Genomic DNA, 27,085 nt, shown 5'->3' with positions numbered 1-27,085 from the left:
GTTCAAAAATTAACTTGGGGTTCTTGTTTTCCATTTAAATTTAAACCCGATCCAATGAACGTATCCCCCTTATCGCTTAAAAGTGTTTGCGAGAGAAATACATGTTAACTTGGCTTCGTCGCAAATTAGAGGTCAAAGAGAGGGGAGGGGAAGAGGATAGAGAGAGAGAGAAAGAGAGAGAGAGAGAGAGAGAGAGAGAGAGAGAGAGAGAGAAAGAGAGAGAGAGAGAGAGAGAGAGTGAGAGTGAGAGAGAGAGAGAGAGAGCATCACAAACAGAGTTTGAATTTTGCAAACATCTAGGCTTACAATTTTTTTTTTGCAGTCAACCCATAAAGATATACAAGCTTATGGTCTATGGGCAATGTGCCCTATTTCCCTTTTAAGTTGAGAATTTCTTTCATTTTTCCTCGCATACTTTTCAACAAAACTTCCTCCCTCGAACTGAATTAGTTTTATTCTCTAATTGTTTTTGTTTGGCACTTTGAAAGCTTAGATGTAGTTTCTGGGAAAACAGTCAAAATACCCGAATTTTCTCGACACTTATAATAGTCGTGTTGAGAATATTGATCAAGACAATCGTTTGAATCTATTGACGTATCCACCAAAATTAGAGCCTACTAAGAATATTGATCAAGACAATCGTTTGAATCTATTGATGTGTGTTTCTCGGCACTTTAGATAATAGTCGTGTTCAGAAAATTGATCAAGACAATCGTGTGAAGTTTCTCCTGTTTTCTGCTGTAGGTTGTGCTTCAAGATCTGGCACTTTTTGATAATTTTGTTCTCTTCTTAATGATCTACAGAATTTCCTGCTGCCGGAGTGTTTTATTGAGTTCAGATTTGACCAAACTATTGCTATAAGTCTTGCTGCTTCGCTTCGGGATATCTGCAGAAGAAATCCGGAAAGGGGTGTTCAGCTGATTTTGTCTGTAGAAGTATGCATATTTTCTTGCTTTCTTTACATAATTTTCTTTGCTCTTACTCTCCTCCTCCTTTCACAACCCCCTCTGTTTCCGGTTCCTCAGATTAGTGTTCTATTTTTTACATTTGAATTAACAGGCATGCATTGAATGCACCGTTTCTATAATTCGAGCTCTGGGATTTCAAAGCCTTGGTTACCTTTGTGAAGCTGATGTAGTTGGTAAGCAACGTTTTCACAAGCAAATGTTACATTGATTACAAATCTTACATGGTGCTACAGAAATTGGGGTAATGAGTTTGTTTCTGATATATTGATTCTTGTGAAACTTAATGGCCTATCTTAGACCAATCCTGTGACACTTCTCCCTTCATGCCCTTTACTTTCAAGTCTCAGTGTGTTTAATTTGACTGTTATTTGTGAATTTTCTTATAAGAACATATATAGAATGGAATTACTTTAAGTTTTGTAGTCTTGGTCCTTTAGCATGATTGAGGAGACTTGAAAACCTGTCTGGTGCCCACGCAAAATTAAGGATCCTGAACCTGACATTTTGACCCATATATGACCAGATTCATGCAAAATTAGTTGAATACTTGATCTCAAACCAAGTTGACAAACTTGTTCTAGCAGGTGTACTTTAACACTCCACCATGGAAAACGTCAATGCTGACTTGTTGTGCATTTGGAATTGAGACAAGGGTTGGAGAGGTGAGTTTACATCCAGAATAGGGCTGGATACGAGCCGAGCCGAACCATATCAATGCTCGGATTGATAACACTTTAATTTGTAAGGCTCGAGTTTGGGCCCGAACTGTAAAAGTGAGCTGGAGCTCAGTTCGCAAGCTGTTATTGAAGCTCGAGCTCGTATTCGAGCTTGGCTCAAAAAAACGAACGAACCGAACTTTTAATTGAGCCTTAAGCATGGGGAAGTGTTTTATTATGGCAATTGCAGACTTATTGGGACTTTCGGGAACTAAGAAAGGCAGAGTACTAATATATCATCTAGACTGTATGAACATTGACAGATGTATTGACTATATACTTCATAGGTCATACGATATCGAAGCATATTTTTATTACTGATTGTTTTATATTCGAACTGTTTGCGAGCTAACGAACCAAATACTACATAGTTCGAGTTCAACTTGTTAAGTAATCGAACATTTTTTTTGGGCTTGAGTTCGGCTCGTTTAGAAACGAATCGAACAATTGATGAGCCGAACTGTTCATGAACAGTTCTGTTCGTGACCAGCCCTAATCCAGAAGCTATCCGTAGATCGTACTTTAGGAGAGAGAAGGATTGAGTGGAGGAACATCTGTATATGGTGTTCAGTGCCAGAATGATGTTAGGTGTCAACAAGAACACCTAGTTGTGGCTACTGGCTAGTGATAAATTTAGTGCACTACAAGCTTTTCAATGCACTTTGACCTTATCTGCAACATGGGATTATATGTTGTAGTCTGGTTCAAACTTCAAAGGGGTGTGGCGATGCATATGGTATGGCAGGTTTATTGCACACTAGTCCTCAACAAGAGTCTGTCAAAATTAGGTTGGCACTTATCTAAAATTAATGTACTTGAACGGTCTCCAAAATAGGATCTTGTTTCTAACTTTGTGGAAGTGTAAAACAAGATAAATGCACAAAGGCTAATAATTGCAAATTGCAAGGAACATTCTCAATGCTATTATGTGAAATGTCAAAGTATTCTCAGCGCATTGTCTTATGTCTGACCTTTAAGTTCTTCTATTCGCGAAGGTGGTTACAATATTATATGATTTTTTTTATATTTAATCTATCCATCTCGATCGAAGCTTCTGATTGTGAATTAAATTGGTACATGCCCCATAGATTTTTATACAGCATGGGATGTCATTGAAAAATATGGAGCGGATTATTCCACGGATCCCATAATTGCTCATAGGTAAGCTTGCTCTGCTTGAATGTCGGTTTTATTTTTAACTTTGTTATGCAAGTATTCTCAACTTTTGGTGCTTTTTTTTTGTCTGATGCCACAAGCTAACTAAATCAATTTACACTGCCTTATGTTTCCACTTTACATTACCTCTTTATGAAGATTAGGAAGTAATTGGACATTTGATGAAAGGAGAAACAAGTTTGTATGTAAATTTCAGCAGGATGTTTATAAACGAAGGGACCGGGAAAGTTTGTTTAGGGATGTTGCTTAAATGTTTGTTAATTTGAGGGTGAAATCAAAACTAACTTCCATTTAGTGTGAATTTAAGCCCTAATGCAGAAAAGCTGAGAAAAATATAGAAGTTTCAAAAGTTCAGATTAATTAAAAATGTTCTGGAGTGTTTAAAAATATTAAGAAAAGTTTCTGAAAGTTGAGATGAAGTTCTGAAAAGTTCTAAAAAGTTGAGGAAAAAATTAGAAAGATGAAGAAATATTTATACAAGTTTAGAATAAATAATTTCTGGAAAAATAATCTAATAGAAGAAAAACCTAAGTAAAGTAATCAGAAGGTACTAGCTAAAATAACTAACAAGGCTATCAATAAGCCATGTAATACAACTTTAGAACTTTTGTTTAGCAACAGACAAGTTAGAAACTCCATTGTCTCCAAGACCTAGGTGATTTGTTCTTCATAACGTGCCTTTGACCCGTGTCATGTGTCGCATGGTTCATGGTCCATTTAGCTGTATCTGAAGGTCTGAAAAAGAGGTTAAACTGGAGAGTGCCTTGTCTTTTGAGCCTTGTAACTTATATTGTGAGGAATGGTTTTCCCTGATGGCCTAGGACCAATGAACTGAGAGAACTGTAAAAACATTTCTCAGTTTCGTGTTCTTTGCTAACCTCTGTGCAGCTTATGTTTATTGTTGAGATGGGGTGCTATGGATGCCAAATCATATGCTGAAGCCTCAATTACCATCTTACGGATTTTATGGGACATTGCAAATTTTAATAGCTCTGTTGTTAATCCCCTTTGGAGAAAGGCCCGGGTAACTGCTCTTGAGGCTTTAAATAATTTTGAGGTTAGTGTGTCTTCTCCGATGGTATGCTCTCTATGTTATTCCTTCACTTCTAGTTACTTAGTTTGAGGTATCCTCCCTTTTGCTATCTACTTAATCCCGTCCTGATAATTCATTTAAGCAGGTATCGCAAATTGAAAGGAGTATCCCAGATTTCAGAGATAAGGCTATCAAGTTGTTGATTCAAGAGACTGATGTTCACGTTCTCCGGCTGATTGAAGAACTTGAGACCAAGATTATAGCATATGAGCATAGGTTTTGAATCAGTTAAGTTTCGTATTTTTTTTTATTGAACCCATTTACTACTTTACTGATTTTTTTATTATTTGTGAAAAGTACAAGGCAAAGGTTGGTCAAGTTTACCAGAGCCCCCAGAAACAAAATTGAGAAGCTTTTAGATGTAGTTCCTCGTGCCGTTTTCTCTTCAGGTAACAAATAATGATGCTTGAATATGACATATTTATTGAAGACACTAGGAGCTTTTATGTTTATGGATATGCTTTTTATAGAAACATTTAAATTCCATTTGTTTGAAAAGAACCAAACATATGGTGTTGATTCATTGAAACTCCTATTCTAATTCAAACTAAACACTGTCTTTGTGAAGAGTTGTTCCTCTCATTCTTCCATATATGCAAACAAGCAGTATAATCTACAGGTTAACTCTCAATATTCTCAGACTTGATTTTGCTTGGCGTTAATTAGTTCTTACTTTCTCGATTAGGGCCACTGAAGTGTAGGAATGCAGATGCATCTTATTTTGATATGTTACAGTTTTGAAGAAGCTTTCATATAGTATCGCTGATGGTGAATCTAAACCTTTGGAAGTCTTTTTGCTTCATTTGTGGCACTTAAGTTTCTGTTTTGTGTTGGAGTTCTTTGAGAAGATCGGTAAATTTGTTCTTCATCGAAGCCATAAAATACTCATGTGTTTTGAGGATCATTTCATTACCTTGATATTCGGGACGTTTAGATTATAAAGTGCTTCCATGTTCAGTTCCTTCATTTTTCTTGCAATAACAAAAAAAAAAAAAAAATTAGTGATGGTTGAAAAGAACTATAGGATAAGCTGTCCTCCAGATAGGGAATGAAGAAGAAAACAGAAGATCTTCAAGGCTTACAATTTATACCTCATTCTAAATTCTCCAGCTTCATATTCTAGATTTTCTTCCAAGAATAGTTTTTTGGCCAAAGTACTTTCCCATCATAAACTCCATCTACAATTTTCTTTGCTTTTGACCAGTATTACCTGTATCACAGTAGGAGCCTAAATACGTAAACACATTTTTGCTACCTAGTTTGGCTGGCCTGACTACCCTTTAAAAACAATATGATTCCTATGAAGATAGATTTGATAAATACATTCTGCAAACAGAATGCCATAAATTTTGGCTTGACTAGTCTTGCTTTTACACTTAGCAGCAACTTTCTTCACTTCATCAGCAAAAGCACCTTCCCTAGTCTCAGGTCTATCTGTTGTCTATCTGTTGCAAGTAAACTGACTGGATTCTATGAGACAGGGCACCCAAAGAACAAAAAATGCTCAATTTTTTCCACAGCTGAATTACAGATCACTTAAGTATTATTACTCAACACGCCCCAATCACACAACCTATATTTTTGTAGGCAGCCTTCCATGGAGGGCAACCCATGTAAAGAATAAAGCCTTAGGGCTACCCTTATTGTTGCAAATGAATTGTTTCCAAGATAATGCCTTAAAGCGCAGACTTACTATAGGCTTCTTATTGGATGTTACCTAAGTTTTTTATTTAAATACAATCAAAATCCCAATTTAATTCCATGAATTGTCTTTAAATTCTAAAGATCAAATCGAGTTCCCAATTTGTTAAAAAAAAAATCGTATATGGAAACTAGGTAGTAATGGTGGTCAGAGTCATCGATTGTGACTGTGCCAGAAAGCCATCGATTGCGTAGCACCAGATTTGTCGGTTGTCGTCACCTCCTTCAGCTTCACTCAATTCCCGTCTCTTATATGTGACTCTCCTCTACCTCTCCTCTCTCTCTTCATGCCTCATTCTTTCTCCTCATCTAAGGGAAGAAAATCACGGATGTAGATGTTGTCGCGTTCTAGGTGTTGTGATGATGAGGAAGCGGTTTGTAATAGATGAATGGAAAGGATAGTGGTTAATGTGGCGCGAACTTTGAAAAAGAACCACATTAACAAAATTTTAACCTTGACTTAGCAATTCTTCAAGTTCAACAAGTATTCTTTCCACATAAAAAACGCTAACACGTAGACATGACACAACTTGAAAGCTCCCTTTTTTGGTGTGTGCACATTATCTTTTCTAGTCGCAATGTATGTTTCCTTTTCTCTTCTTTTTGCGAATTTTGACATACTTCCTCCGTATCAAATTAAATGCAACAATTTCTAAAAATTGCTGTTTCAAATTAAATGCAACGATTTCTTTCTTTCCATTTTTGGTATGATTTTTACCCCTGAAATTACCAAATGTCCTTATTAAAAAACTAAAACACATATTATACTACCCAAATCAAATTAATTACACACATAATCACAATTAATCAACCTAAATATAACCCCTCCCTCCCTTCATTACCACCTTCACTCTACCACCCATCACCATTTAGCTCTCCTCATGCTCCCATCTCCATCCTCCTATCATCTCTCTCCTCCACCACCACCACCACCACCACCACCATCATCATCATCACCTTCGACCTTCGATCTCCTCCACCCACCACCACCATCACCTTCGATCTCATCAGCAGCCACCACCACCTTCGATCTCATCACCAACCGACATCACCAATCTTGCCGGCGTCCACGACCAATATCATCATCACCTTCAACCACCACCTTCGATCTCATCACCAGCCGAAATCCAGTCAAAAGCCACCTAAAACCTCGACCACCAGCCGAAATCCACCACGACCAACCGAAATACACCTTGAATCCACCGAAAACCTCCACCACCGGCCGAAATCCATCAAAAACCTCCTTTCTCGTCGTTCTCTCACCTCCATCTTCCTTCGTTCTCTCTCCTTCAGATCTCTTTCTCTCTCTTCGATTTGGTGGTGGCGTTTGGTGTTTCGGTGGATCTGAGTTTCGGGGGCAGCAGGAAGTGGTTTGATGGTGGTGGTGATAGTGGCGTTTCAGTGGTGTGTGGTGCCTCGGTGGTGGTGGCGGTAGTATGTGGTGGTGGTATTTGGTGGTGATTAAGTACACTAAACACTTGCCCTCACTTTTGTTAATTAACCCTTAAGAAATTTTGCCTAGGAGTCCGTGTCAACCAAATTGTTGCATTTAATTTGATACGGAGGAAGTATAACGGATGTAATTGAAAAAAAGTGTTCTAATGCGGCAAGTGAACGTTACATAACGGACATTGGGGAGTTATGTAATGACATTTTGCAGAATGTGAAGTTCAAAATAGGTTACAAGACGTGCGTCACGTAATGGAAAGATTGAGTTTTTACTCCATGCTTCATCATCTTTTATAGTCAAGTTTTTTATTCTTCCCTCATGCTTTGTATTTCTCTTTGATTTTTCTGTATGTTTTGCTGTGAAAAATTTAACACCTTACGGCAGGATATGACAACAAGCATGTAGAACTTCCAATATCAAAAAATAAATAAAATTATGTTCTTCAAATTAATCTGTATAAGTGTATACGAAGTTTGATGAATTTCTGTTTCTTTAATTCTTTTTCTCACACTTACTTTCATGTTGCATCACTATGGTACCCTTCCCAGTCCCCACTTTAACCTGTCGTTAATAAATGTCGAGTCACGATTTTTTCTCTTCTTTCTTCCCCTATTTTGTAAATAAAAGGGCTTTATGATCTTTCTTAAGTGAGGTACTCTGTAATTGAAAATTCTATTGTGCTTCGAGAAGCACGGTGCACTCCATGCACCTAGTAAATCTGTTCATTTCCTATGAGTAAATGTTCTATTTCAACAAATGTTCATTTTAAGCATATTTTTCATAAAAAAAAATATGTTTGATTTTTCGTAAAAAATGTTCTATTTTCAATAACAAAATGTTCTATTCAACAAATGTTCGTTTTAAGCTTATCTTTCGGTAGAAAATTATGTTCTAGTTTTCGTGAAAATTGTTCTATTTTCGATAAGCAAATGTTCTATTTTAAAAAATGTTTAAAACTTATTTTCCACCAAAAAATATGTTCCATTTCCCTGGAAATATGTTCTATATTTGATAAGCATATGTTCTATTTAAGTAATTGAATTCTAGTAATGTTCCACTTCATCAATAATACGTTCATTTTCGTTATTGGATTATGGTTATATTCCACTTCAACGGCAAAAAATGTTCTTTTTCGTAAAGGAATGCCTGTAATGTTCCATTTCTAACAATAAAATGTTCGTTTTCGTAAGTGAATTTTTGTAATGTTCCACTTCAACAGTATAATGTTCTAATTCGTATTCGTAAATGTTCTATTTTGTAAGTGGGAGCAGAGTTCTCATTGTGCTCACACAATGCACGCATTACTGTGTAATGGGTTTAAATAGGAAGAATCTTAGTAAGCGGATATGAGAGTGATAGTTGTGTGAAGACACCCTTCAATAACAACCAACAACAAAGCCTTAGTCCTACAACTGATTTGTGGTCGGCTAATATTAATCAATATAAAAGTACTCTTCCACAAATGCAAAAAGTGAAATAAAGGAAAAAGAGTGTAAACAAAGAAAATTGAGGAAGTGGAAGTGAGAGGAGTAAGACAAAGGAAAACATAAAGAACCAAAAGTCCTACGAGTTGTCTAGAGATAACCAAAATACGAGGATATACGAATTTAACTTTAGATGTTTCTGTATGAGGGTGTATAGAGAAAATACAAGAATTGAAGAAATTTGAGAAAACCTCAAAAGAAGAATAAACAAAATTGTGTTAAGGAGACTTGTTTGTCAAACACAAGTAGTAAAGTAAAAGGTATTAAAATAAACAAATATAAAGTCAAATCATGTCATCAACATAGATTCCCTTCCTCCACCCCGACGCCGTACTTTTTTGAGTTCCAAGTAGACTTAGATTACTCTCAGTATCCTCATTTACGTTTTCTTAGGTCTTTTCCGACCCCTTAATATCTCATGATTTTGCCACTTTTTAAGCCTCTTAACTAGTGCATCACTTGGTCTTCATCCCAGATGTGCGGGAGCACCCTAAGGGATAAAATTCAAAATGAGGTAAGATAAGGGGAAACCACATTGGCTTGGGGATTTTTGAGGAAGTCGAGGGAGGCCAAAGTAATGTGTTTGGAGGGAATTAAAAAGGATATGAACAAATTGGGATAGCTGAAGCATATAACAATTGATGGAAGCATATGAAGGAAGAGGAATGAGGATATTTGTGAGATGACAGGAGTCACAGGACATATAACCTCAGTATGGAGCTGGTCCCTTCCAATAGGACAAAGCCTTTGAAAATTTTCTTGTGGTGGTGCTCTTAAAACAGAAATAAAGTAAATATAAAGAGAAAGAGATTTGCCTCACCAACGGGATGTGGACACCTTTCCCTGGCGGTTGGCGATGACCACCTAGGCTCAGGTAAAAGTATGGAATGGATGCTGCATATCAAAATGAGATTGGAAGCCATTCTTACTTATTATTTCTTATGAAAGCCCTGTTGATTTTCAATTCTTTGTTCCTCTACCTGTTATCTAATATAATGTTATTCCGGCTTTTGTATTTATTTTCGTAGAGATGAGCATGTTGCTTGGCAACATGATCCAAGTTAAGCGCAAAATCTAATAGGAAAACAGCTGCTGCAATATGTAAACAGTGTTCTTAAACCATAATACAGTTCTTCTTGGCTCCTTATTCAATACATATGTTTTCTGGATTGGAATTTTTTGTGTAATTTGAATCATCTGTCTCAGCTAAAAGTTGCACTGTTAGAATGATGCCTGGTACAGCTCTCTTTCACCTTCAGTTCAATCAGAAAAATACTAATCAGGGAAAACCAAAAGTAAGCTCATTAATCTTACGTATTGTAATGTATTGTATTGTAATCTTATCTGATGGTTACTCATATTCTTAGTAAACCTTTGTGCATATAGATTGCCGATAATGTATTTGCTGAATATTACAACATGCTGAAGGACGTTGCTGCATCTATATATCTGTCAAGGAGTATTTTCATTGCTCTTCTCTCGTTGCATTCATGGAAAACCTTTATGCAAAATTGGATGGATAAGTATATATTAGTCCTTGATGTAAAAGCTTCATCTACTTCATTGGATAAAACATCAAAAGCCGCCAATAATATTATGAAGGTGTGGCTTTGCTTCTTTATTTTAGTTTAGTACCATTATCAACCACCACCACCCCCCCCCCCCCCCCCACCCCCGGGAAAGCTTTTGCACTTGGTTATGGTACTCTGCCTTGCTTTCAGAGTATGATAAAGGCTGCTGAAGATTCTATCCCAAGGGTGGCTGAAAATATCGCCCTTGCCATGGGAGCATTTTGTATGGTAAGTTGACACCTTGATAACAACATGAACTAGACGGATGTTCTTTTTGATATTCTCTTGTGAAAGATAAATCTTACTTGAAATTGATAAACATATAAAACATTAATCTTGTGGTTGCAAAAGATCAACCTCACATTATCAAGATTGTGTTACGATTGATTATGTTTTACTTTATATTTTCTTTTGGTGATTTGGTAAGTTGTTTCTTGGTTGTTGAGGGTCTCTAAGACAAATCCTAAGGTTTGAATAGTCCTTTGCTTCAAGTGAGATGCAAGCCTTATTTTAGGAAGACGTACTTGCAATAACTGAAGCGCTCTCTCTCGGACATTGTACCAGATCTTTCTCTCTCTCCCTCTCTCACTTTGAGTGACTGTAGCTCCCTTTGTGGCTGTAGCTCTCTTTCCCTTTCTCACTATAGCTATCTTTCTCTTTGTGTATCGATCTCTCCCTCTCAATCGATATCTCTCTCTTTGTATCGATCTCTCCCCCTCCCGCTCTTGTTTCTGGTTGTTAAGGGACTCCAAGACAAATCTTAAGGTCTTAATAGTCCTTTGCTACAACTTGTTAGATGCAAGCCTTATTTTTAGGAAGTTGTACTTGGAATACCTGAAGCATTCTCTCTCTCTCTCTCTCACTCATTGTACCTCTCCCTCCCTCTCTCACTGTAGCGCTCTCGGTGTCTCTATTGATCTCTCCCTCCCCCCCCCCTTTCTTTCTCTCTCTCTCTCTCTATATATATATATATATATATATATATATGCCGAAGGGCTATATTTTGTTGTTAGTGTGCCTACCTATGCCCGTATTGCAAGTGGCAAATATTACACATAGAATTTCTTGAGGTTATATGCGTTCCAGGAACGGAAAGGTACCCCTTCGGGTAAATCCAGTCGGAATGTGCCGGGTTTGATCATCTCTATCACTTTGTATGGGCCGTCCCACTTGGCGCCCAATTTTCCTTTTAAGTGTGAGAGTTCGGTGGCTTCCACTTTCCGAACTACCCAATCGCCAAGCTGATTGGCCACTCGCCTGTTGAATTGCCGAGTGACTCTTTGCTTGTATCGGATGGATTTGAATATATATATATATATTTCTCTCGTTCTCGCTCTCTCTCTCTCTCTCTCTCTCTCTCTTTGTCTCTCTGCTTTCCAAAGTTTTAAAAGCTAAGTGGAGCAACATAAGCTTCATGTTCCTGCTCTTGATTGTTGTAGAGAGGATATCTTGCTTCCAATTGTATATTGCATCATTGAATTCTTTCAACGAATTCCGTCGGGAAAAACATGCTCTACCATTCGTATTTCAAAAATATGTTGTGTTCAAGGCTACCATTATCGGTGCCTAGCTCAAATTCTCAAACTTGGGCCCTTGACTTGTATTTAAAAGAAGACACAAATCATTTAACCAAAAAATTCAGTAAATTATATGAAAATATTGTAAATTACACAATAAATCTAAAAGAAAAAAAAAAGAAATCACTTTAAAAGAGTTATTCCCTTGTTTGTTTTGAAACAATATCATTAATCACACTTTCAATGTAAATAAATATAGAAATTTCTTGTGCGTCCGAAACAAAACCTGAAGTTTGGGAATAGAAGTAACAATTTGGGTTTTGGAATTTGGAATAAGGGAAGATGAATCTGGAGAACTTAAGGAAATGCGAATATAAATAGTTGTGGAATTCATTTTATGAAGGAGAGTAGGAGACAAAGCATTGAATATCTCGTAAAGTGCCATTGAAGGAGAAAAAGAGTTGGAGAATAGTTATGTGACTGTGTCCAGTTGTCAAGGATTAGAATTAGGTATTTTTCATACAAAACTAATGCATCAAGATTCGAACATTATACCACCTGTCTTTAAAAGCCCGTAATCTACCAAATGCTCCACATTATTTTTCGGCTAATATATTTGTAGTAAAAACTTAAAAACACCATTTGAGGGCCCTGTGCGGTTGCCAAACCGCACAGGCCCAGAACCGCCACCGGTGTTCATTGTTATGGAACATGGTTGTAAGACCCTCATATAGTCTTATCTATAAAAAGAGGTCAGCTGATTGAAAGATATTTTTAAAGCTGGCCTTTATACTACCTCTATCCACAATAAAGGTATAGAGACTGGTAAAAGTGCAAAGTTCCATGACATTTATTAGTTCTACCTTACGGACCCAATAATAAATGATCTAGGTTGTCAAATTAATTAATTAAATAATGAGAGGTTCACAATCTTTCCAATTTCTTAAGCAAGCATGTAAATTCTACATTACATGCTCTATGTATGATAAGCATAGTGCATATTTTCCCGTTATTTTGGGGTTATCCCAATTTGCTTCTTGACAATTAATTATTTAAGTGGCTAAAGTTCATCACTGATAAAGATAAGGATAAATATTGATTATCACTACTGTACTCTACCGTACTTACCATTTGGAAACATATTAGATTTTGCCAGCGTCAGTTCATCCTGTCAAAGTCACGGCTTCGAAGTTCCTGTTGAACTGGCTTTTCCAGTATGAACATGAGCATCGCCAGTGGTCAGCTGCAATTGCTGTTGGTGTGATCTCAGCTTGCCTACATTCAACAGATCGTCTACAGAAAGTGCAATGTGTGAATGGGCTTCTTGAGGTATATTTTTCATGCAATCACGTATTCACCCCCCCCCTCTCATTTTCAGCTTCTTATTTGAAACACCGTGCTTTGATGTTGACTTTTCTTATGCTTAGTGCATTGCCTTGTTCGTTGTAGTCATGCTGTAGACAGACTAAAACTTTGAAGCTAACCTTTTAATGAACTTTGAATCAGCTCCTGCTATTTATCTTATAAGTTACATCAAGAATTTTATAATCTATCTCATTGTGCATGTCAAATAAGAACGAATCTGAATTCCGGATGATTGCCTCTGAATGAATGAGACAAAGAAATGTTGGACTTGCTATCGGAAAATCACAAAAAGATTCTACAAAATGTTCAGCTGCCTGCCTACCCTGTCAACACCCTCAGTAATATTTCCTACATTACATAGATAGGAAACTCAATATATAGTATGGCTATTTTATAATCAATAGGATAAAAGAACTTCCAGTGGTGGTACAATTAGCCTTTCCTTGTGCTCATCGTCCCTCCATTGCTTGCATTTCAGCTTGAAGTATCCATAAATTAGTAAGTGTGGCCTTGATTAAGTAGCTATAATTAGCCCTCTTTTGTTATATTAAGCTCATCAAAATGAGGTGCCACATCATTATATGTTCAGAACTACCCAAATAGTAAGTTGTGACTAGCTTCAGTGCTCATCTTATGTTCTTGCTGCTGCTTCTGTTAGATCTTCCATCTAAAGGCCTATCATTAAACATCATATTGACTGAAATAAGTTGTTAAAGCCTTTATCTTCTGAAATTCCTGTTTTACTTGTTACAAGATCCAAACTTCAAAATCATTTGAAATTATTATCTCATCTAACTATCTGTTGTTATTTGAACATTAGCTGCAGAATTTTCCGTGATATTATCTATGCTCGGGTGACTTTGAATGGATCTAGGTTGATGCAATGTTTGATGTAGTTTGAAATCGTTCCAAAATTTCCTCTAAGTACTGCTGCCACCACTGTAGAGCTCCATTCTGTTGATTCTCTGGTTATAGCTGTTGTAACTTAGGTTGTGTTCGGCAATGGTAGTTGTGGTGGTAGCTTTTAGCTGGGAGAGTAGTTGTTAGCTGGGCTAGTAGCTTTTAGTGGTTGATTCATAGTTGTTAGCTGTAGGTGTCAAAGTAGTGGTATAAACTATTGATGTTTGGTATAAGAAGTTGTCAAAGTAGCTGTTTACAAATAACTCGTCAAAACTTTTTAATACTTCCTCCGTTTCAAAATAGATGGGACATTGTGATTAAAACGGACTCCTAGGCAAAATTTCATAAGTATGTTTAGGTAGTATAATTAATTCTAGTGGTCCCATGTGAAAAGGAGGGAGAAACCTCTCCCCCAAACCTGCCCACCGGAAACCACCCTCCCTACCTGCCCACCGGAAAACCACCCTCCCCCAAACTCGCCCACCGGCCATCCACCACAACACCTCCACCACCGGTCACCACCACCACTACCGAAAAACTCAAAAACAACCACCACCACTCAAAAACAACCACCACCACCCGAAAAACTCAAAAACAACCACCACCACTATCGAAAAATTCCCAAATCAAAATCCACAAAAAACCCTAAAATTCCATCAAAATTTCTGATCAAAACCCAGAAAAAATACATCATCTTTCTGAAATTCCACTCAATTTTCTCTCTCATCCTAATAAATCTAAATGGTGAGTGAGCAGAGAGCAGTGTGCGAAGAAAACAATGCTCTGGTTGAATACATGCGAAAATGGTGGACAGAAATGGCGGAAAATACATGCTCTGGTTGTGTTCGGTTGCTTCTGGTGGCGTGGTGGTGCCGAGGTGGTATTAGGTCGCATTAGGTGGGGTGGTGGTATCGAGGTGGTAGTGGTGGCGTTGGGTCGAATCTGGTGTCGAGTTGGTGTAGTGTCGGGTTAGTAGTGACGGTGGTGGTCTCAGAGAGAGAGAGAAGGTGGTGGCTAAGAGAGAGGGGTGGGTTGAGTTGAGGAGAGAGAGAGATGGGTGGTGGCTATGAGAAAGGGGTGGTGTGAGTTGAGGAGAGAGAGAGATGGGTGGTGGCTATGAGAAAGGGGTGGGTGGGTCATAAAAAATGGTGGGAATCGTTAGTTTTAGGTTAGGATTAATCAGATTATTAGAAGTAGATTAATGTACATAACACAAGTTAGTAAGGGTAAAATGGTAAAATTGTAAGGCAAAAGTTACTAAATAAGGAAAAAAAAAAACAATGTATCATCTATTTTGAAACACCCATAAATAGACAATGTCACATCTATTTTGAAACGGAGGAAGTATAAAAGTTATACACCACTATACACTGCCCCAAAAGCTACAAATTTTAATTTTGACAACTACTAAAACAGTTATTTTACCACTAATAGCTACTCATACAACTGCGTAACCAAACACTCCTATTTTTCTTATCAATGTTTTGACTAAGTCAAAACTAAAAGCTACTGCAAAAGCGTGTATTGCATTCTTATTTCTAAGAATATGTGTCAGTCAGTATTTACAACAAAAGAACTTTGTTTGGTTTGCATATTTTGACACTTAAGCATATTATGCTTTCTTAAGCTTTATTATGCATATTTGAATTGAATTGAATATTTTGACACTCATATTATGCATATTTTGCACATTTATATCCTTAAGCTTGAATCTGTCTGCTTCTTAAGCCTAGAAAAGAACTTGATTGAATTGAATACTGAAACACAATATTTTGAAGTTGAAAAACGAGAGCCTTAAGAAGATTTGTACTCTCTCAGAAGGGCCTACAGGTGTGGCAACACATGCTTGAATCTGTCTGCTTCTTAAGCCCAGAAAAGAACTTGATTGAATTGAATACTGAAACACAATTTTTGAAGTTGAAAAATGAGAGCCGTAAGAAGATTTGTACTCTCTCAGAAGGGCCTACAGGTGTGGCAACACATGTTTGACAAAATAAGTAAATGAAATATATTGAAACATTATTCTTTCTCCACCTACGGCTCACATATTAAACTTCTTTCGTCTTGCTTTCTCTTGTTTTCTGTCATTTATGGTATTAGGGTTATGCTACATGGAATTGCCAATTGCCACAAGTAATATCTGTGTCACTGCTGCACAGTAACATTATTACAAATGGTTGTTACAAATGGATATGTTGGATGTTAAAGTGTTAATTTAGTGATATATCAACCTCAGTATGATGACTCATACTGTCAGGCATACTCTTTTCTGCTAGGTGGTATGTAACAGCAGAAATATTCTTGTTCAAGGGGCATGTGGTATTGGCTTGGGATATTCGTGTCAGGATCTTCTTTCAAGGGTCATGGATGCTGACAATGCATTGGATCAGGGTAGCTTTATTCTGCAGGAGAAAGTATTTTTGGGAAAGATTGTCAGGACTTTATCTTTGACAATATGGCAACTTACTAAAATTTCTTCTGATGTTTTAGTAAGCCTGTCTGATTATAAGGTTCCTGGTGTAGAGGATGATTATACTAAAATGAATTCTGCATTAATGCTCAACAGAGATGAGGATGTGGGGGATGATATATGGGGTGTTACTGGACTTGTCCTGGGTTTGGGTATGTCTGTTACTGCACTTTCCAGAGCAGGATCATATGATGTTATGTGCAATATAAAACTTCTACTCAGATCCTGGATAGCAGAAGCAGACTCTCTACTTTCAGAATCTACTTCTGAAGGCTGTCAAAGTTCAAATATGATGCTCTCTACTGGGGCGTGTCTGGTGCTTCCAAGTGTTGCTTCTTGTTGTCGGAGAATGGAAATGATGCATGATAATGAGTTAAACGATATTCTCTTTTGCTATGTAGATCTTATTTCCAAACTCCAATTGAAGAGAACATCTAATATCTTCCATCACAATCTCCTGGTGGCGTCATGTGTTGGCACAGGGTCTCTGCTGGCTTGTATTTTGGATGAAGGATTAGTCTCATTAGATGTTCAGCGAATTAAAAACATGCTTGGCTTATTTAAACAAATATACTCTGATACATATCCTCACCTTGTGCATCTTGGTGCTTTCCTTGGAGTGATAAATGCAATGGGTGCTGATACTGGGAGTACATTTTATCAATATTCTCCTAAATATGTTCCAGTCAATTATTGTGAGAACAAGGTATGCTTGATAAAATAAAGAAACAAGGATTTCATTCTCAAACAAATTTTGTTAATTTAAGTTTCTGGTTATTGATATATAATTACCCTATTATATCAGGAATCCTCTCATATCAATGCCCCTCTACTGTCAAGCTCTCAATTTGCAGAAGATCTATTGATAATAATACAGGATATATTTCTTGTTGCACAAGATTCTTCTAACGAACAACTGCAAGCATATGGATCATGGGCAATTGCATTTCTTTACTATCATCGCTGGTCAAAAGGTGACAATGTTGAAACAGCAAGCTCTATGCCTAGTGGTCAAAGCTTTTCAAAGGATGCAACTATATTAAAGCTCTCATCATGGCTGATGAATTTAGACTATTCCAAGGTAGGTCTTTTCACATAGTTTTGCATAATTTCCTAATACTTCATCCGTTTTGAATTAAATGAAATGTTTCTCTAAAAATCTCACATAAAGAAGAGAAACGTATAAAGGACAAATAAAATGTATAACTTTTGGGTGATCTTGAAGCACATTTTTTAAAGTTAGCTCTAGTTTATTGGTGTTTGGAACACCTTGCATCAACTTGTTTAGGATATTATATTTGAATAATCTCAAGTATAGTTGATTGGCTAAATTAATCCCAAATGTCAAATTGGATGCCAATATGACCAATTTCAGCGGGTGTTGCTAATTCCAATCAAAACTAATTAGAAGGATTATCTAGCTTAAGTTACTATTGAGGCTTGTTTTTTTCTTTTTTGTTGAATAAGAATCTTGAAATTTAAGCTACTGCAAAACAATTGAAAATTTCAACTGAGTGACATTTTCGTTAAAAAGGACCAATACACTAGAATTCAGTAAAATATAGAATAAATATGACCTTTGGATGTGAATTATGATTCTATGGGCTTGCTTAAATGGCGGTAGTGTTTTAAGGGGGGTAATATAAAAAAAAGGTGGATGAAGGTGGTGGTAGATAGAATTATGTAATATTTTTACCCTCATTTTGGGGGTAATGTTTTAAGGGGGTAAGGTGATGCGTTACCCTAAATTTGAGGGTAAATACATTATGTACATCATCTCTTCTACTACCACCCAAATTCATCTTCATTTTATCTCCATTACCCCCTTAATGCATGACCCTCAATCCACGCATGCGCTTTTTGTATATTTTCTTTATATTGTATTTTGGAGTTTGGAATTGAGTAATACTTCTTCAGTGATGAAGTAGTAAAGGATTCTAAGAAAAGTGTAATGAACTGACATTGCTATGGCAGATTAGAGAAGAAGATTAAGAACTAAAAAGTAAAAACTGATATTTGATTGATGGAAATGGAAACTACACAATATAAAGATAGATTGCAAAGTATTTGAGTGACTTGGACACACTCCCAAAGCTAACAACTAAATTGAACTGTTAATAATTTTCTCTATACCCTTTCCTATCACTAATCTCTTCTATTTATAGAGCTAATGATGTGAATTTGAAGGCTATCTTTGAGTTCTTGATTAAAAGAATGAATCTTGGATGAATCTTGAACCAAGAAAGCAATTCTTGATCACTATTTAAGGACTATGTTTGAGTTCTTTAAGTCTTAGTCACACGTTTGATACTTGATTATTAAAGAAACTAAGTAACAAGGATATGGAAGTATCAAATCCCTAACCAAGGTTCGATAATAACTAGGGTTGTATTCACTGCTAAAGCTTTGGATTCTCTCCTAAAACGTTAATTCCACAAGGAATAGGTTAAACTCACAAAACATTCTCTACTTTATTAATCATAATAGTCGAAATATATATAAGCACAAGAGTCCTAACTCTAATGCACTAATGAAGGTAAAGCAGAAATCAAAATAAGATAAAGATTAAGCCTACACGCCTATCAATCACCAAATCACACACCTAAATTAAAGGATAAACCAAAAAGACTCCTAATAATACTCAACGACAAAGGAATCAGACTCCTAAATATAATAGGATTCCTTCATCATTCAAACACCTAAAATATAGAGTTATAAAGCAATTAAAATGCATAGTCTCCTAACAGAACTAGGAAACTACATAGGTGTCCTAACAGAACTAGGACTCATCACCAATATACTACTTATCCATGCATCATACTCCCCTTGTAGGAAAAACTTGTCCTCAAGTTTAGTCTTCGAAACATGGAATTAAGTCACATGAAGGAAACATTCCACATATGCCATCTCCTAGCAACACCTTGAACGTTTCATAGCCAACATTCTGAACAACATCAAAGGGACCTTTATCAATAGGTTCTCCATGCTTGTGATTCACGTGAAGTCTTTGACCTACAAGTGACAACCACACCTTGTCCCCTACATCCAGCTTGATACCCTTGCATAGTTGTAGCAATTGTTGTCAATGTTCCTTCTTGTTGCTTGTGGTTTCTAGCACTTCACCATGGCACAAACTTAAACACACATGAGCCCCATCTTGCTTCCCCTTGCCTTTTTCATGCGTGACAACATGTCGTTTTGGTGGCAATGGTTCGAGTACCAAACGCCTAGTACCCAAGAGCACCGAATACTCATTTGTCTTCCCATTATGAAGCACAAATTGATCACTTTGACATGGCCTCTCAAGTAGTACGGAACATGCTGTCATAGTTATGGCATCACACCATATCTCATCATGATATTCACAAACCTGAAATTAACCAAGGCTTGCTTTCTCACCCACGCGCCACCTTCATCATTCAACAACTGAGCTTATAAGTACTAGGGTGCTTTCTTGTAGGCAATTGCAGCTTATCCACCATAGTTAAGGAACAAGCATTTGTACATGATCCACTGCCAATGATAAAGGAACAAGCTTGATCCTTTACTTAACAAGTTGAGTGAAAAAGATTTTGTCTTTGCGCATCTTCTTGCTCATCTTGAAGTTCCGCCAACAAGGATCTTTGTAACACCAACACTTCATGAGCTTTTTCCGGACTACACTTGGCTTGGTTGCTCCAAAACTCAACACTAGCCATATCAACCATGTCGTGTTGTGATGCCATGTTGCGTTCTTGCTCACCCTCAACCGCCTTGTTTTGCACCAAGAAGTTGTAGTATTCTTCCCTTGACACCGTGGTACGATTAGGGTAATTTCGAGCCACATGTCCGAACCCTTGACACTTGAAACACACGGTCTTCTTCATGGCTGGGTCCTTGGACGTTCCAAGAGGGAGTGCTCCTTTCATTGCATCCATGACTTCTTGTGTAGTAGTCTTGGCAGCCACGGCTTCCTTGCACGGACCAACTGAATCAGTCTCGTTCCTAGGGGCCTTGAACGCACCAAAAGACAATCCTTTATGCTGCCTCTCCAATTTAAACGCCAAAGAACACACCTCATCAAATGTAGTAAGGGGCTGCAACTCCACATAGTTGCGCAAGTTCTTGCTTAAACCAAGCACAAACTTTGTAATCTTTTGCTCCTCTTGATCCCTACAATCACACACTATATAGAGGCGCTCAAATTCCTTGATATTCTTCTCAACAGTGATGGTACCTTACTTGAGAGAATTCAATTTCAAGAACAACTCTTGTTTGTGGTTTCGTGGCACAAATCTTTTTTTCATCTTAGTTTTCAATTTAGTCAACGTATCAAGTGGTTCTTTTCCTTCAGAGTCACACTTAGATTGAAGAGAATCAAACCAAAGTGATGCATACCTTGCGAGCATAAGAGTAGCACGATGATTAAGCTGCTTGTGGTTGAAAAGTCGATCTAGCCTCCTCTCCCAATCCAAATATGCTTCGGCGTCTTCATCACCATCAAAGAAAGGCAGGTCTGAGAGCTTTAGGTCAATCTTTTCTCCTTCGCTTGTTCACACTATGAGTAGAAGTATCAGTCCTAATACTCCTCAAATCAAGCATGTCACGCCTCATCTCCATCATGCTTGCATGTACTTCTGCGCATAAGTTCCGCAAGTTGCTTTGCTAGGGTCGTGATATTCATTGTGTTTTCCGTCATCTTGCACGAGTGAAAGCCTTCCAATTCCAATAAAACACCCTTATGATCCCAGCAGCCACACCAAATGATGTGAATTTGAAGGCTATCTTTGAGTTCTTGATTAAAAGAATGAATTTTGAACCAAGAAAGCAATTCTTGATCACTATTTAAGGACTATGTTCGAGTTCTTTAAGTCTTAATCACGCGTTTGATAGTTGATTATTAAAGAAACTAAGTAACAAGGATATGAAATTATCAAATTGTAACCAAGGTTTGGTAATAACTAGGGTTGCATTCACTGCTAAAGCTTTGGATTCTCTCCTAAATCGTTAATTTCACAAGGAATAGGTTAAACTCACAAAACATTCTCTACTTTATTAATCATAATAGTCGAAATATATATAAACACAAGAGTCCTAACTCTAATGCACTAAGAAGCTTGAAGATAAAGCACAAATCAAAACAAGCTAAAGATTAAGCCTACACGCCTATCAATCACCAAACTACATGCCTAACTTAAAGGATAAACCAAAAACTCCTAATAATACTCAACGACAAAGGAATTAGACTGCTAAATATAATAGGATTCCTTCATCACTCGAACACCTAAAATATAGAGTTATAAAGCAATTAAAATACAGTCTCCTAACAGAACTAGGAAACTACATAGGTGTCCTAACAGAACTAGGACTCATCACCAACATACTACTTATCCACGCATCAGCTAACGACTTACTTACTCCTTAAGCTTGCCTAACTATATCATATTCCCTATATTACCCCTCCCCCTAAACCCAATGCATAACAATACCCACCACCCAAGCTTCCACCTTGTCCTTAAGGGATTAATTTGCTTTATCTTCCGGGCGTCGGCAACAATGGGTGAGATTCCACTTCACCTTACCTGTGGAAGAACAGCTGGTCAGTGGGAAGCCATTGCTGTTGCTCAACGGCGAAGTTTTGTATGAGTAACAATGGCGCATGGATGAAGAGAAACTTTGGTGGATTTTCCGGAACTAAAGACAAGTGTTGTGTGTACTGACTTACGTTTAGAATGATGTAGTAGGTCTGAGGATTGGAGTGGAGAAAAGGCTGATTTCGTTGTGAAAATTGAGTGGGTTCACTAGATACTGGGGTGCAGTGGTTTGTGGGAGTAGAAAACTTGGGCTGAAACAACTGAACTGGAAAAATAGGCCTAGCATTAGGATAGTCAAGTTGGCTGGTTTGTAAGAAAATGGGTTGGCATGGTTTGTAAGGTGATTGGGATAATTGAATTTGTCAAGAGATGGACTGGGTTGGGTTGTCAGCTGGGTGAGGTAATTGGGCTGAAAAAGTTAAGGCAATAATTCGGGGTCAGAGTCACAAATCTTATAATTGGGCTCTCCGATAATTACAAAATGTGTCTTGTTAAGGAGTTATTGGAAGCATGTGTCTTTTTTCTGCATGTGAATTGGCTTCTTGGAAAATCACAGCATTTCCTTTACTAATAGCATCTTCTGGATCTGACTTTCCCCACCTAAACTCCTTTAATCTCTTCCAATTCTGTGTTTCTGGAAATTTCTTCAGCACGTTTCCACATCCTCGACCACCACGATGACTTTCGGTGAAAACACCTAGACTACCTGAGTCTCCTCCGGCGAAGAAGCTTGAATCCCCATCAGATGTACAACCTACGACACTGGAAAAAATTGGACAACCACTGAACCGTGTGCCTCCGGCACTTTTGGTCAAATAATTCTCTTAGGGCTACTTCAGTTGAGAAACCACCAGAACCGCCACTGGATCTACCATCTTCAAAGAAGCCTGGAGCTCCGCCAGATCTGCTTCCTCCAGTACTACTTTTCTCGAAATATCCTATAAGCGGTGGACCACCTGCAGAACTACCAGATTCACTGTGTAATCTTCTACTCTCGAAAAGGTCGAAAGTACGACCAGTAAGACCACCAGGGCCACCAACAGACCCCACAGAAACTCTGTCTTCTCTTCCTCCTCTCCTTTTTCTTCTTCTTCCATTGTGGCCAATGAAGCCATGTGTTCTGCCACTGATCCATCACACCATTTTGTTCATCTGGAAGTTCACCGGGTGTTCCACTAGATCCATAACTACCAAACTCTCCATGCCTAAAAGACCTTCCTCCTCTAGCGCCACCAAGAATATCTTGTCCTTCCATTACATCTCAAAAATTGATTCCATCATCGCCAGAACCTCCATGACCTAGGCTTTCCACACCACTAAATTCGCAAACAGCAGTACCGGCAAATTCCATCACCTGATTTTGGCGGATTTCTCCTCTTCCTCCAAAGGTGGGGACTTGGATTTCTTTCGCAAAAACTGACAAGGGTTCCTCTGATTCTCCACCATTTCTGTCACCTCCATTCAAGTTGATTGTTCAACCTAAACTTGCCTCGAAAACTCTAACGTAGAAGGAAAAAGGCCGCAACACCATTTGCTTAAGCTCCTCCCACTGCCGAAAGGGGTGTCGCTGATGCACCCAGCAAAACCACATAAGCGCGTTACCATCACATCCAACAATGGCAGCCTTGAAATTCTATTCTTCGCTGAACCAGAATAGTTGGAACTAATCTTCCATATTTCTAAATCCATTCGTCCAAATTTTCACAATCAAATAGAGGAAGTTGAAGCTCATATCGGATGACTTACAACTTCTCCCCATGATTTCTGTAAATCCCTCACTAGTGAGATTCTAAATCAACTGCATCTTCCCTTTTTTTTTAGGGTTGACGATGAAAAATCAGCTTAACCTCCTAGAGAAGTACTGATGTGATACCATTTGTAATATGGCAGATTAGAGAGGAAGATTAAGAACTCAATGATTTTCTTCGTACCCTTTCCTATCACTAATTTCTTCTACTTATATAGCTAACTTACTTACTCCCCAAGCTTAACCTAATTATGTTGTACTCCCTATATCATCCCTCCCCCCTAAACCCAATGCATACCAAAAAGCTTATAATATACATTTTTAACACGAGGCAATAGAGATCCAATTGCTAATTTATATATTTCTATATATATTGTTCACTTCGAATGTAAGTTGACTTTTGTCAACATTTCCATATATGGGGAATACTGATGCCCAATATTCTAGTTGGGCTTGTTTTGTCCAACAGGAAATATAAATTCAAATCTAACATTTGAATTATGGAAAACTATGCATCCTGACTTCGAAGCTGCAAGTCTGCAACTGGTTGCTCTTTGTATTCACATTTGAATAGATCATTACTAGAATTAGTTAAACAATGTTCCCTGTTTTTTCCCATGTCATTTCACACTTTGTATTTTAAAAATTGCTTAAAATGTTAATATGGGCTTTTTTTGACAATTTTCCTCTGTTCATTTTTCAAGAATCCGTCGCATGTGAACACAATTGTTGCTGTCCTAAGGTGTCTTTCAAGAGCTCCTAGATTGCCAAACCTTGATTGGGCAGCTGTTATCAGGCGCTGTATGAAATATGAGACTCATGATGACGCATATTATGATAAACGAAGCCTGCTCAAAGAATGTCTGCTTTTCTCACTGGCTCATGCAAATAAATTTGATCCACTCCTTTCTTTGCTTGATGAATTGACTAGCTTGTTCAAGTTTAGGACACTTGATCTCATTCTTCAGTCTTGTCTGCTCTTTCATTTATTTGACCTAACAAGAATATTCTCCAGTTCAAGAAATCAAATGTTACTGGAAGACATCTTTGAGTTCTTCTCATCTCCTATATCCTCATACCAAAATTATAATGCTAGGCAGAAAAGGTTTTTACAACTGTCCTGTTGGAAAGGACTCTCTAAGTGTTTCAATGAAGCTTATCTTGACAGTTCTGAATACCTTTCTGGCATGGAGAAGTGTATGGAGATTCTTTTTGCAATGTTGTCGGCAAAACCTAATGGTGCTTGTCCAAAACAAGAATGGATTTCCTGCCAGGAATGGAATGAATCAATGGTATGCTTGGCCAAGGCTAGAAGAGCTTGGTTATTGGATCTTTTACAGGTACATTTCCTACTTGATCCTCTAACCTGTACTATCTTTGTTTCCATGGGGTGATGAAGCTTTTCCCAGAAGTTGCATCCAATTTACAGTTACGAATTTATTTGTTTATATTCTACTCAGATTTCAGCTATCGATGTAGTCTCAAGGGACGAACGTTTCGGGATAGAACTCAAGAAGATGCTGGCAATCAGCCAACTTGTGAAATTTGGTTCCCTTCCTTTCTCTGAGCTTGCTAAGCTAAAGTCTTACATATTAAACACCAAATCCCAAGGTTAGGGGGAATTAGATCTTTCTTTTTGTTTCCGCAGGACGAAGCTTAATTGTCTTTATGAATGATTTGATTTTAACTAGTATAGGAGTATTTACTCAACTCTGGTTGTCAGGCCTGTGGGAGTTGTTTGTTGAAGTTACAGCAGTGCTACAGACTGCAGAAGGAAGTTTGAAGAGACAATGGCTTATTGACGTTCTGGAAATCGGCTGTATAACAAAACATCCATCAACAGTATGCCAACTTTCTTTTGAACTGATAATTTTCCCTGACTTCTATTGTTGTGTATGTAGGACATGCAATTACAGTTAAAGAGTGCTATACTTTTTTCTTCTTATTGATACTATTTGCGTCCCTTAATAGATTTCCCATTTCTAATTTGGGAACTATTCATAGGTATAGAAAATCCTCAAAAGAAATTTCCAATTCATAAGAAAAAACAGTCATGTGGCTCTTATTTGATTCGTCTGATTGTCTCATTAAAGATATCAACGATACAAAACGTGTATTGGAGAAATGATAAATCTATCAAGGGACGGAGGAAGTACATTACATGGGCCCCACCTTAGCTATCTATCTGAGGCTCTAAGGGGATATCATCCCATTGGGAGAGGGGAATAGGAGATTCGGACTTGGGTGGTGAGGGAGGAAGGTGAAGCCTTCCCCACCTAACCCAGTTCTTATTCGAAGAGTTTCCTATATTAGATATTAGTCTTATATCAACGCTACGCGTGCGAAATTATTATCAAAATCAAATTAATTGAATAAGTACATCGAGTAATAATTTGTAAAAGAAAAATTGCTTGCAAGATTTTGTCGAAATTACTTTCATCTTCTAATTAATTATGTTTAAATTATATGCCGATGCTTATATCCCAAAAGGGACAAACCTGTACTACTACGATGTGAACTCTCTCCAAAGCGTGGATTATGCACTAGGGCGCACAATGCTCATTGTGCACCCGAAAAAAACATACCATTTATATAAAAGAACATGAACTTTTTTCAACAACTTTTTTACTTTGAAAAAGAACTCACGACTTAAAATTAAAGAACGTGTAAATTTATATTTGTAAAAGAACAAAGGTTATAAGGAAAAGAACATATAGTAAATGAACATCTACACTTAAGGTAAAAGAACATATACCTTTTAAATTTAAATTTGAAAAAGGAATCCTTAGTTGCAAAATTTAATGAAGCAAATAACAATAATTTTAAAAAATTATAGACTCCAAAAATGATAAAACGACGTAGTTTAGAAAAGGGTGCACCATGCTCTACGTTCACTGGGGTGCATGTACTTATTTGCGAACTCTCTCTATCCTTTTATCATGAAGGAATATCCAATGCCTAGTGGTAAGCCAGTGTGGGCTTCTAATTTGGGTGGTATGGACTTAGATAGCCTCTATGGCTTTATTGCAACCCCCCTCCTCCCCACCCCCCGCAGCAGCCCCCCTCCCCACCACCCCAGTCCCAACACCCCCTCCTAGCTCCCCCTACATATATTTTTGGGTTTTTCTTCGTGATAACCTTGTGTTTCTTCAATTTCTAAGTTGTAATCCGACCTTTTGAGATTCCTTAAAAGTGACCTTTTTAAATGCACAATGCCCATGCCGCTAACTGTGTCATTAACTTCTTTTACATTTTATAATCTGGTGGAACTAATCTAACATATTAAATATTGCCTTCAAAAGTTCAACTATGTATAAGTTAGACTAATTCCACTAGATTACAAAAGGTAAACAA

At 37.5% G+C, this 27,085-nt stretch overlaps 1 protein-coding gene across 3 annotated transcripts in view; it reads left to right on the top strand.

The window, feature by feature from the left end:
• The window catches only part of LOC104907662 (protein RST1), a 47,023-nt gene that overhangs the window by 18,235 nt on the left and 1,703 nt on the right, over nt 1–27,085 (top strand). For 2 of the 3 annotated variants that reach the window (XM_048642974.2, XM_048642976.2), the window contains 15 exons: nt 804–935; nt 1,060–1,141; nt 2,773–2,845; nt 3,749–3,917; nt 4,039–4,169; nt 4,251–4,342; nt 9,795–9,883; nt 9,975–10,190; nt 10,310–10,387; nt 12,823–13,005; nt 16,218–17,117; nt 17,217–17,492; nt 24,436–25,071; nt 25,192–25,342; nt 25,428–25,573. In XM_048642974.2, coding sequence (XP_048498931.1) covers nt 804–935; nt 1,060–1,141; nt 2,773–2,845; nt 3,749–3,917; nt 4,039–4,169; nt 4,251–4,342; nt 9,795–9,883; nt 9,975–10,190; nt 10,310–10,387; nt 12,823–13,005; nt 16,218–17,117; nt 17,217–17,492; nt 24,436–25,071; nt 25,192–25,342; nt 25,428–25,573 — 3,354 coding nt within the window. The remainder of the gene's footprint in view (nt 1–803; nt 936–1,059; nt 1,142–2,772; nt 2,846–3,748; nt 3,918–4,038; nt 4,170–4,250; nt 4,343–9,794; nt 9,884–9,974; nt 10,191–10,309; nt 10,388–12,822; nt 13,006–16,217; nt 17,118–17,216; nt 17,493–24,435; nt 25,072–25,191; nt 25,343–25,427; nt 25,574–27,085) is intronic. The other variant, XM_010696622.4, reaches the window with a different exon arrangement.

Source organism: Beta vulgaris, chromosome 4 (genome assembly GCF_026745355.1).
Source record: "Beta vulgaris subsp. vulgaris cultivar EL10 chromosome 4, EL10.2, whole genome shotgun sequence".
Lineage (NCBI taxonomy): Eukaryota > Viridiplantae > Streptophyta > Magnoliopsida > Caryophyllales > Amaranthaceae > Beta > Beta vulgaris.
This window is presented reverse-complemented; position numbering and strand designations above follow the sequence as displayed.